Raw genomic sequence first — 12,115 nt, 5'->3', positions numbered from 1 at the left:
TTTTGTACTCATTGTCAGAGAACTGATTGATTTACAATGAATGAATTATTTATTTGAAATTGAAACAAATAATTAATCGTATCGTCACTCAGTGTGAAAATTTAACAATTAGTTGTGTAATATTTTTGGAATTACGAAGAATTACGTACAAAAATTTCATTGAATGAATTATTTTTGTCCTCATTATCAGGGAAATGACTGATAGATTAGAATAAATGAATAATTTTATTTGATTCAACTGCGTCATTTCTCTGGGTATGTTCTCTCAAGTTTAAGATCTCTCTGTGGGGTTCGAAATGGGGAATTCCCCGTCTTTCCAACGCTACAAACAACCGCTATTTAGCTATCGCGGTGAAGAATAAGGATTCCAATGAATTTTTGAATCAAATAGTGCTTCATAGAAAAAAATGATGTATTCAGAATAATTTCAGGCTTAAATAACGATTAGATGTTGATATCAAATGCATTACAATATTTCTAACGCTTAAAAATAGCTGCCTCATCTTCCTTCTGTCTGGCTTGTATGAGAACTAACGAGAGAACAGCTTGGATCACCTGAAATTAGAAGAACGAGTCACCAATTTCGTTGAAATTAATCTAGAATTGCGGAGATGATGTGGTGGAGTGAGTTTAAAAAAATGTCGAAATTCGACACTTACGTGGAGTAGACACAGAGATAGCGCAAGTCCGGCTAACCAGCCGGATCGTGCCTCGAGGAACCACGTGAGTTCCTCGACGCATCCGTGGAAAAACGCATTTCCGGTCACCGTGTCCCTGCACTCGGTGGGCAGTGGTTTGTAGAGGCTGAGGTAATCCATGGGGCCGTCACAGCCGCAACATCCAACCTGCAGCGCAAGAAAATTCCGTCACAAAAAACTAGTGAATAAATGAATAAAAAACGTTGATTCACACGTACGAAAACATTTCACGGATAAACCTAGCGAATTCGCAAGAAAAATCTTTTGGATTTCTATTGCATTTTCCGCAAAAAAATTCTCGGCTAAAATTTTCGCATTAAAAAAACAATTGAAAAAATTCATGAATATTCAGCGTTGTTTAGATTACATTTTGCGCAGAATTATTATTTTTTTAAACATTCGTTGTTTATCAATGAATAATTGAAATTGTCTAAACCTTCGGAAACTTCATTTTTTTAGACATTAAATCGATTTTCGGTAAAATTCTGAATGTGAATAAATTTTGAATTTTCAAAAATTGCAATTTTTCAATTATTTCATCAATCTTCCATTTTTAAGAGAAATGGAGTGGAAACAAATTCGAAACTTCATGTCCATGAATTCCTAGAGAAAATATCACGACAGAAAAAGTCGTATAAAAAAATAAAATTCTACTAATTTGTTCTGTAAAACAGTTTCTGTTGGACATCGTCTATAAAATAATGCGCAGAATTCTCAGTAGAAGTTCAATATAAATCCAATAGATTCTTCTGCTATTAAAATTCGCTGTTTTCTGCGCAACTTTTCCGTGAATACAGGTAGAGAGGTAATACGTACGCTCTCCTGAATCATCCTGAGAATCATTCCCGGTTTCTCATACTGTGAATTAACGATCAACGCACTCATGGATTTCCGAATGATCGGTTGAATGTGGCTGTCATAAGTGGAGTAATCCAAGAGAACCGCAGTACCTGCGAGCCCGAGGCAAAAACCAAGCACCTGAAGCCCAATGTGCTGCAGAAAATATAATATTAGCATTAATAATCTCTCCTTCATGATTTATTCAGCCCCTATTTTTCAGCATAAAGTTATTATTTATTAAAGGGGATTTTACCCTTCAATATAATTCAGTAGCAAAGTGGTAAAGCGGTTTAAGCTGACTCATCTCACAGTTGAGTTTTTGAGGAATATTTCCGAATCTAAGGGAGATAGCGAAATTGTTGTTATAACCTTTTTTGTAGAGCCGATTGAGAGCTACAACAAATGTAATTACGAAAATTTCGCTATCTCCTTTAAATTCGAAAATATTCCTGAAAAACTCAACTGGGAGATAAGTCGACTTAAACCGTTTCGCCACTTCGCTACTGAATTCACCAATTAATCAAGAAATTTAACTGAATCGAATTTTACTAATCAGAGTCGGATATGAATGTCACTCTCATAGTTACGTATGACTCACAATGTAAAGACCAAGAATATGTTCCATGAGAGCAACAGCACAGCCGAAGAACGCCACCACCATTACGACAATCGAGGCAATTATTAAAATGTAAAGTCCGATGTAGAACTTCTCCATCTCCAGAAATTGCACCCACTCTTGAAAGCCTGGATCTGCCCTCATCCAGACCGAAACACCAAACATTCCAGCGCCAAAAATCTGCATTTAAAATTAGGATAAACTTGATTTCCGAAATTATATCAATATTAGACTCAATAAAAAAATCGAAGGAACTGAATATCTTGAAGAAAGTCTAATGTCACCCACGACAAAGTTTAATAGAAAAACCTAGCGAATTCGTTAGAAAATTCGATTGACTTTCTATTGAAAATTTTCAACAGAAAAAGTCAACAGAATTCGATTTTTCTATATAACTTATTCTCTCCATTCTCTCAGTTTTTTGTCATTCAATTTTCTTTCTTCTCATCAAGAAAATCAAACAAAAAAATTGGAAAATTTAAGCCGAGGAAATTCTATAGAAAATATTTCAATGGAATAAGTTGTATAGAAAAATCGACTTCTTTTGAACAGAATCAGCCAAAAACTAGTAGAAAGTTCAATACACAGAGAAAAAAAATTTCCAATATCTGAAACATATTTTCTTGAGACAAGTAATTCAGTAGCGAAGCTATAAACCGGGTTAAGTCGATTTGGACTATTGGGCAGTTGTTTAGGAATATCTGGGAATCTAAAAGAGATAGAAAAATTTTTGTCATGACCTTTTTTGTAGAGCCAACTGAGGGTTATAAAAAAGGTAATGAGCAAAATTTTGCTATCTCTCTTAGATTCCGAGATATTTGCCAAAAAATGGCCAAAAGTCAAAATCGACTTAACCCGGTTTACCGCTTCGCTACTGAATTTTTCTTCAATTGTTTAATTCGTCCAGACATCTCAACTCACGTGGCCCGAGAAAGGTCTCATGCTTTGAAATATTCTTGTACTCAAGTATGATTTTGTCGCAAATGAACTCACTCACATCGCGTAGAAGAATCGTCAATCTTCAAGTATTTATTGTTTTCATAATTTTTTTGTTATGCAGTTGCAATATTTCGATATGTAATATATTCATGATATAATGCGCAACGATAGTGGTAAATGAGAATTCATTCGATTTCCGTGAACCGCGAACATTCTGAGATTTAAACCCTTGAAAATAATTTACTTCTCCCAAGTAAATATGGTCTACGTATTAGGAAATTTTTCTCTCAGTGTAGAAATCCAATAGAATTGTCTAGCAAATTCGCTAGGTTTTTCTATTAAATGTTTTCATCAATGAATCGCTGGGACTCACCCATAAAATGGCGCTGAAAGAGAACACCGTGTACTTGACACATCCAATTGCCCTCTCGAGCCTCGCAGCTTCAGACCCCTTGATCGCCATTCCCCAATCGATCGATCACTCTTCGACAATCTCAAATCCCGAAAAAATCGCATGCACTGTTCAATGAAAAAATATAATTTCCGTAGACAATAGCTTCAGCGGAGACAGGTTGTACCTGCCGTATGAGTCTACCTGGAACACAGCTCATATTTTTATCTCAAACAAATATGAGATAAGTTGGATAAGCGCGCCCTAAATGCGACACCATTGAGAGTGATAGTACAACCCGGAACGTATTGATAATACTCCTGTGGTATCTGGACGTTGTGATTCATGATGTCTTAATTCTTATCTCCTCACCGGGGTGGGAGGACAGTCATTGTGGTGGAAAAGTTCTGTTGAATGCAGAAATCGCGATGGGTAATATATTTCCTCGCGCCGGGTGTAATGTGGCATTTTCGGAATGGCTGAGCGAAGTGCGACCCCCGAAATTACTCGGTCTGCGCAGGGAATCGGTTTGAAGGGACCTTATTCATTGGTTTTGGGTAATTTTGTCACAAATCATTTCAGAAAGGATTGAATGATCAACACGGAGAGAAATATTCAATAGAAATTACGTATCTTTTCCGTAATTCCGGAGCGAAATGTGGTTGTAGGAAATTTTATGGAACTGTCACAGAATTTTTCCACAGCGTTCCGTAATTTTCATCTGAATCTCCCGTGAAAAATTCCGATACCGTCACTTAAATTTTCTGAGTCGATTCCGTAGTCGATGAGCGAACTGTGAGTTCCGTAATTTTTACTGAACATTTCTCTCCGTGAAGTTTTACGAATATTTTAGGGGGATTATTCAAGTAAAATGGGGAATTCCCGTCTTTCTGTTGCTCAAATATTCCGAAATTTATTGAACTTTACGTGAAATTTAATGCTCCCTTCCCGTGAATGGAATTTAATGCAATTCTGAAAACTACAAATCAACGGAATTTCGCCCATGAAATTTGTTCATTGCTCCATCCATTCTCGAAAGTAAAATACATGAAATAAATTATATATTTCCCCATCAGTTCATCGCTTCATGTTTAATCCCCTTGTTCCACCAACGAGACTGATTTTTTTCTCCTTACGATTGACTGTTTACCATTTCTCAGATTAAAATAACGGTTGAGCGCATGGTATTCAATCGCAATTGAGAGGAGAAATCGATTCACAACGACGAGAGCAAAAAAAATAGAAAATGATAGAACCAGGCATAGCCATATTAATAAATCATAATGACCGTTAAATTTTGCCGTCAATTAGATAACATCACTCTTAAACTTTAAATTATTCAAGTAATCATTAATTTAAACATTCAAATTTCAACCATTTTATTAAGCAATAATTTAGGTAGGAAAATTTCTGATTATTTGGTTAATCGACAATCCCTTTTAAAAAATTAGAAATATTCACTTAATGGAAAATTTACAGTTGTATATTATCAAATATTGAATTCATCATCAGTCGGAAATTTAAACTATTAATGTTACATTATTTATTAATTTTGATGAGTATATTTCAAACATTTATCAATGTAAACAGCAAATCCTTTTAATAGTGAAGAAATATAATTATAGAAATATAATATTGATGCCCATCCCTGGGTAGAAATCAGGTATATTTATTCTTAAAATTTCATTTAATCGAAAATGCAGCGTAATTTGATACTGAACATTCATGTATCATGTTCCCACCGGAAATTCAAGTAAAATGGGGAATTCCAGTCTTTCTGCTGCTCAAATATTCGGAAATTGATTGAATTTCCAGTAAAATTTCGTTTTCTCCCCCTGAATCGCATTCACTGTAACTCTCCTGGAAATTATAGGGGAGAGTGGGGTAAAATGGACACTTGACTTTTTTAAAAATATTTACAACTCAGAAACAGATTTATCAACTGAACTCAGTCTAAGCTCATCACAAAGAAGAATCATTGCTCTTTCAATTGAAAAATAAAATTATTCCATGAACAATTCAACGCTCCCACATTCCCTGAGACAAAAATAAGTCACGTATTCCCAACCAGTTCAACGCTCCATCTTTAAAGATAATTAATCCCCTCGTCCCACCCGCGAGACTCATTTTTTTCTCTCCTTACGATTGACTATTTACGATTTCTCGGATTAGAATAAGGGTTGAGCGCGGGGCCACGTGAGCCGCAGAACGTCTCATGAATGTGTTCAACCGCTACTCAATGCTCGAGAGTGAGAGGTGGAGTGGGTTCACAACGACCAGAGCAAAAAAGAGGGAAGAGAATGAAGAGAGTGGGGGCATGCACTCGCAGTGGTCTGCATGAAAGGCCTCGGCGGCTCGTTGATGATGTGGAAGCTGCACAACTCCAAAAGATCATTTTCTATTCTCTGAAATTCCATTCGGTTTTCCTCTCTTTCCCTATTTTTAATTTCGATTCAAACTCCCAGTGACGATTAAATCACGAGAGAGGAGTGTGAACTGCAGGGGGGAGTGTTATTTCAGTTGCTGTCAGTATTTACCGCAGTTTGGGTGACATTTCAATCATCAGAAATGCTGAGGACGGCTGTGGTGAGCCTCCTGGTGGTCCTGGCTGTCGCCCATGGGATCCCCAAGCCTGAGGACGAGGTGAAACATCGAGTTCTTGATCAGGTTCGTGTCAAAATACTTTGAACCCAGTGGGTTCAACCGTCTTAATCCAATTGTCCTCAACTTGGAGGGCTTCCTTCACCTGTTCCAGGGGACAATGGCATTCTTTGAGATAGTTTCAAGTCATGTTTAATTATAAACAAGTGGGAATGAGAAGTCTAACCTCATTCTGGAATAAAAAACAACTTTGTTTTATGTTATCTGTGCAATTTTGGGATTATCTCGTTAATGAGTGATTTTACGAGAAATTGTCAGGATGTATTTTTTGCTGGATATTTTCTCAGCTATAAAAAATGTTTTTTCACATTTTATCGTAAATTAACTCGTTTGGGAGATAATCGCAGAGTTGTAAATTCATTCATTTCAATCTGAATGATTTTGCTCGTTAACGAGTGACTTTATGATGAAATTATTGGAAGTCATTTTTGTTATTGAAAATTTCTACAAAAAAGGTTTGCAGATTTTTAGTCGAAATTTGTCAATTCATCTCAACAATATTTCTGTCTGGAATTAGAAAACTCTTAGATTTTCTTCAATGAAAATTTTTTAATTACATAAAACAAACATTTCATTCAAAATAAATCCTCTAGCAGAATCACAAAAACCATTTATTTAATTTCTAATTTAATTCTAATTTTGGTGCCAAAAACCCTATTTATTTCATATGAATAAAACCCCAAATAATAGTCAAATTGAAATAAACTCTTTTATTTAATTCAAATGAACAATTCCCCTGACACAAATTACGAAGTTATCTCGTTAAATCACCAGATGTTTATTCTTGAGAATTCAAACAAAAAGGGCGATATAAAAAAATTCTTGTGGATTTCCTATTCATCCAATTCACCTTAGAATTTATTCTCAGGACTTGAGTGACCAAGAGCACTTTGTAAAGTCCCATCACAACCCAGAGTACGACCACGAGGCATTTCTCGGTGAGGAAGCGAAGACATTCAACCAATTGTCCCCGGAGGAGAGCACCAGACGTCTAGGGATAATCGTCGACAAAATCGACAAGGATAAGGATGGCTTCGTCACCAAGGAAGAGCTCAGAGACTGGATCAGGTACACGCAGCAGAGGTACATAAGGGACGACGTGGAGCGCCAGTGGAAGTCCCACAATCCCGAGGACTTGGAGACAATTCCCTGGACGAAATACAAGAAGCTGGTGTACGAGTTCATGGATGCCAGCGACTTCGAGGCGAAGGAGAACGATGACAATTGGTCGTACGTTGTGATGCTCAAGAGGGACAGGAGGAGGTGGTCTGTTGCTGATCGAGATGGCGACGATGCACTCACGAAGGAGGAGTTCACTGCTTTCTTACATCCTGAGGAGACCGATCACATGAAGGATGTTGTCGTGGAGGAGACACTGGAGGATATCGATAAGGATGGGGATGGGAAGATCTCACTTGTTGAATATATTGGTGAGGAGTCCTTTCTTTGGTGAAGTTTTTATTCCATTTTTATTGGCATTTTATTTTCATTTTCACTAGGCTGTTGACTTTTTGGGTGAAATTTCGGGTACACTAGTTGAGGATTTTTGTTGAATTACAGTTGCAATGTATTTTCAGTTTTGCAGTTTTTTTATAATTGTGAACATGTGACTCTAAGAAATCTCTATTTGAGCTTTTTCTTTTCATTTCAGCAATATTTTTTGTTTGGACATTTATAAAATCATATATTCATTTAGATGGTAATTTTGAAGCATTTCAATCGTTTATTGATGGAATTTATTCATTTTTCGCCTTTTTATATTTTACTTTTTATCTCATTCTGGTCATTGAATTACTTGAATAATTCTGAATATAGAAAATTGAATGAATTTTTTTATTTTCGTACAGGTGATATGTACAGAGGCTCTGACGATGATGAAGAGCCCGAGTGGGTGAAGAATGAAAAAGAACAGTTCACTGGGTTCAGGGATAAAGATAAGGACGGATTTATGGACACTGAAGAGGTAAAAACAGTCGATTCATGAATTCATCCAGGACTTTTTTTATGAATGTTATTGAATACGTGAGATCATGCAAATGTTTAGAAAAAACATTTTTGTAGATCTCGTAAAAATCACGTTCTTTAATGGGAAAAATCTAACAGAAACTATTTTATGGAAAAAATCAGTAAAATTTTATTATTCACAGTTCAACTTTTTCTACAAGAATTCCACGCCACGAATTTTCTAAGCTTTTCCCACTCTATTTTTCTTCTTTTTACATCGAAACAATCAGACAAAAACACTTGGAAAATTTGTGCCGGAGAATTTTTATGGAAAATATCTCAGTAGAATAATTGGCGTAAAAAATTAAATAGAATCAATTGGAATTCAGTGTAAACTAAAATAGCCCCTCGATAATCAACGTGTCCTCCTTCAGGTAAAAAATTGGATAATCCCTGAAGACTTCGACCACGCAGAGGCAGAGGCTCGCCACCTGATCTATGAAGCTGACCAAGATGCCGACCAAAAACTAACAAAAGACGAAATTCTCGAGAAATACGATATTTTCGTCGGCTCTCAGGCGACTGACTTCGGCGAGGCCCTGGCGAGGCACGACGAATTCTAAAAATCCAAAACTCTCTACTTAATCACCAGAAGAGTTTATTCTGATCACGTGATATCGATCCACACGTCGGACCTTAAAAGGGAATGATAACCACGCAAATCGTGAAAAGCATTACTAGCTCTAGTGACACTTCTCTAGTTGTACGAACAAAATTTTTATATTTTTATGAGAAATTGTATTTTTATCACTTCGTACGTCAGTCATCGAGACCTCCGAGAGTCTTTATGTGTAAGATAATGTATTAAGTTCATCTCAACGTGCTCTGACCATCGAAATGAGGATTCATTGATCGATTGGTTGATTCATTGTTTGATTCATTAATTATTTGTGTTGATAATTCACATCCGAAAAACGAATAAAGAAAGTTTTTGAGAATTTTTGTCTGTAATTCTATGCGATTTCTTGGTACAGATCTCCTTCACGTCATCAATCTGACAATTCATCGATAATGAGATTAAGTTTGATAAAATTTATCAGCATTCAAGGGGGGAGGACACAGAAAGATAGGAAGACGATAAAGCAGTGATATTTTTCGGACAACATGCGACGGATTCTCTTCATTTTTGGCGCTCTGTGGGCCGCTGTTTTCTCAATAAGTAAAAATTAATTTTTTTTTGAGAATAATACGATCTGTGGAGTTTATTACGAAGTGGTGAAGGGGGTGGTTTCAAGTATATTTCCGAAGGAGAATTATTTATAGTGAGGATTTAACAGAATGGGTTTGATAAAGATAGAAACCTCTTCTTTTATTCAGTATTTTTCTGGTAGAAAGATGAGTGTTGAAAATTTTTAGAATTGAATTTTTGTTAATTTTAGGAGGAAACAGAATTTCCAGTCCATTTCATTAGCTACGTGTTACGATTTTCTAATATTTATATTTTTTTATTTATTGAAAATGTAAATTCAATCATTTTCAATAACCAAATTTGTCAATTAAATTTGAAAAAATCATGGATATTCAGAGTCATTCAACTTACATTTTGCACAGAATTATTATTTTTTAAACATTCGCTGATTATAAATAACTAATTGAAATTGTTTATAATTGAATTTATTGACTTAGTGATTGTATTGATCTCAAGAGTTAGAGAGGAAATACAACCCAGAGCAGCCATACTGTTTCAAGTTCACCTGGTTGGGACTGGATCCTGAAGAGGCCAATAAATCGAAGAGCTGCTCCAATATTACTACACCATGCTTTGAGCCAATTACAATCTCCGGTATGTGAAGGGATGAAATCAAATACTTTTTTATTTATTTCTGGGGGCAAATTAATGCTTGAAAAGACAAAGCATTGTTCGGAGTTATATACAAAAGGTGAAACGAAATAAGTCAATTTCACCTCACAATGCTTTTTGGAAATTTTTATCAGACGCTTTCACTAAAATTTTAAGAGATTTCGTCATTGAAAATCCACCGTTTGATGAATAAATGAATGAAAACGTCAAAATTCAGTTCAATTATTTCATGGAAATTTATTAGAAATAGGAAAATTCAAGTACTTATTCTAGTGATTCCAAGTGACAACTCCACTAAATTCCGAGGAATTTCGTCATTGGAAATTCATATTTTAATGGAAAAAATGGAGGGAAACGTAAATCTCAGTTCAACACGCAAGAATTCAATGGAATTTAATTTTTCTACTAAATTTTTTCGTGCGTGTTGAACTGAAATTTACGTTTCTCTAGAAAAATTCAATGGAAAAACAATTATAAAGGGATATTAATATTTTTCAATCCTTCAAAATTTCAATGGAAATTAATCAATGGAATTAAATTCCATTCCTCGTTCAATGGAATTTAATTTTTCCACTAAAAAAATTTAAAAAAAGAAAATTGAAAAATTTTCAATGGAATTTAATTTTTCTATACAAGTTTTTTTCAAACGCGACCCTGCGATTGGTCACCTCCGCGGGGATTCCCCACCGTGTTGTTTAGCCTTTAGCGTTGCCGAATTCACTCTACACTGCCCGGGCGCGTTTAGCGAGTTTCCGGCAACGTCGCGTCATGAGCAATTCCATTTACCATATGAAAAAATAATTCCTCTGTTCGAAATGATTTGTTTTCTTTAGGAATTTTGGGAAATATGTTCTAAAAACTACTATAATTTTTTAGCCACTTCCATTCAGAAAGTCAAATTTTTTTGAATTTTTCCTGTTAGCCAGTCAATTGTATTTAAGAAAAAGAGCGCGCGGCGGAGTTTCTTTCATAGGGTGACTAACCTAGGGTTAAAATTTCTTTTAAGCCTCTGGCAAACTGCCGGATACAAACGTGATATGGGAAAAGGAGGATCGCTCGGTGATCGGTTGTCACATGCAAAAGGGATTCGTCTGCATAAAGTACACGTACACTTTCAACGATGCAGGTATGAATATCACGTCACAGAAATAAGTTGTCAGTTTGATTTTGACACTGAAAATTTTCTAGTGCAAAATGTAAGTCACTTCTGCGGGAAAATGGTGGAGAATAAGGAGTCGCCAATTGTTGAGGGATGTTACACCCAAAAGGTAACTAGAAATATTCCCTGCACCCGGAAAAATGATTTATTTGATTCCAATAAATACGTTTACTTAAATAGTACCAAATTAATTTTTTTTTCAAATTAAATAAAAAATGTTATTCTTCAAGTTTTGTTTATATTAAATAAATGTTTTTTTCCGACTGATAAATCTTTATTTGATCCAAATAAATTCTTTATCTAAACTAAATAAATTGTTTTTTCAGATTTAATATAAATTTAATTTGGAATAAATAAATTATTTGTTTCATATAAGTAAATCCTTTTTCTTGAAACAAGTCATTCAAAAAAAACATTTTTCTGGCTATCGATGAGATGTGATGATTGATCTGTTCATTTAATTATTGTATTTTTTAATAGGTGGACAGCCACGTCATCGAAGCTTGCGCCTGCACGTCTGTTGCTGGAGCCGTGCCTTGTAATTCATCAGAAATTAGCCATCCATCAACAGCGATAATTACGTTATTTGTGATATTATCTCGGATTATTGTTGGCAATCGAAGTTAGAAAGAGCGTGAATCATTAAAAATCCAATTTTGAAGGGTTGAAAAATATTAATATCCCTTTATAATTAGCCGTTACACAACCGAATCTGTTAAGAGAGGCTTATTTTAAAAATTCCTACAGTTAAAAAAATTTATCTAGGAGATAAATGCATAATTCACAAATCCCGAATGAGTATTAGTGTTATTTATATTCCCATTATCTTTAATAAAATTGTTATCAAGAATAAATCGCATGGAAAAATCAAACTTTTTTCATTTCCTCACATTGAATAAATATCGACTGAATTTTTCTACCGAAAAAATCGCGCGAGAGTTTCGCTATTTCGCGTAACCGATCGTAGCAAATACAGACTATTCGGCGAGTTGATTAAAACTCTAAC

At 35.2% G+C, this 12,115-nt stretch overlaps 3 protein-coding genes across 4 annotated transcripts; 2 read left to right on the top strand and 1 right to left on the bottom strand.

Annotated features, from left to right (window-relative positions):
* Nucleotides 1-394: 394 nt before the first annotated feature.
* Nucleotides 395-3,769, bottom strand: LOC107037208 (tetraspanin-2A). The gene is made up of 5 exons (XM_015255622.1): nucleotides 3,467-3,769; nucleotides 2,137-2,334; nucleotides 1,515-1,691; nucleotides 660-845; nucleotides 395-555 (listed from the first exon to the last, which is right to left on the bottom strand). The coding sequence occupies exons 1-5, from the start codon at nucleotides 3,554-3,556 to the stop codon at nucleotides 478-480; spliced, it is 729 nt and encodes a 242-aa protein (XP_015111108.1). The 5' UTR covers nucleotides 3,557-3,769; the 3' UTR covers nucleotides 395-477.
* A 2,037-nt stretch (nucleotides 3,770-5,806) lies between these two features.
* Nucleotides 5,807-9,087, top strand: LOC107037196 (calumenin). Of its 2 annotated transcripts, none has more exons than XM_015255600.2 (4): nucleotides 5,807-6,151; nucleotides 7,014-7,575; nucleotides 7,993-8,108; nucleotides 8,524-9,087. In XM_015255600.2, the coding sequence occupies exons 1-4, from the start codon at nucleotides 6,053-6,055 to the stop codon at nucleotides 8,710-8,712; spliced, it is 966 nt and encodes a 321-aa protein (XP_015111086.1). In that variant the 5' UTR covers nucleotides 5,807-6,052; the 3' UTR covers nucleotides 8,713-9,087. The 2 variants fall into 2 exon arrangements, with proteins under 2 accessions (XP_015111086.1, XP_015111096.1); XM_015255610.2 differs by having other exon boundaries at nucleotides 7,993-8,111; nucleotides 8,526-8,629.
* A 132-nt stretch (nucleotides 9,088-9,219) lies between these two features.
* Nucleotides 9,220-11,962, top strand: LOC107037332. Its single transcript, XM_015255845.1, has 5 exons — nucleotides 9,220-9,308; nucleotides 9,795-9,932; nucleotides 10,957-11,076; nucleotides 11,139-11,218; nucleotides 11,590-11,962. Exons 1-5 carry the CDS (start codon nucleotides 9,254-9,256, stop codon nucleotides 11,734-11,736), a joined length of 540 nt encoding a protein of 179 aa, XP_015111331.1. The 5' UTR covers nucleotides 9,220-9,253; the 3' UTR covers nucleotides 11,737-11,962.
* Nucleotides 11,963-12,115: the final 153 nt, after the last annotated feature.

The sequence above is a fragment of the Diachasma alloeum genome, unplaced genomic scaffold (assembly GCF_001412515.2).
Source record: "Diachasma alloeum isolate Michigan unplaced genomic scaffold, Dall2.0 Dall_scaffold_00177, whole genome shotgun sequence".
NCBI lineage: Eukaryota > Metazoa > Arthropoda > Insecta > Hymenoptera > Braconidae > Diachasma > Diachasma alloeum.
This window is presented reverse-complemented; position numbering and strand designations above follow the sequence as displayed.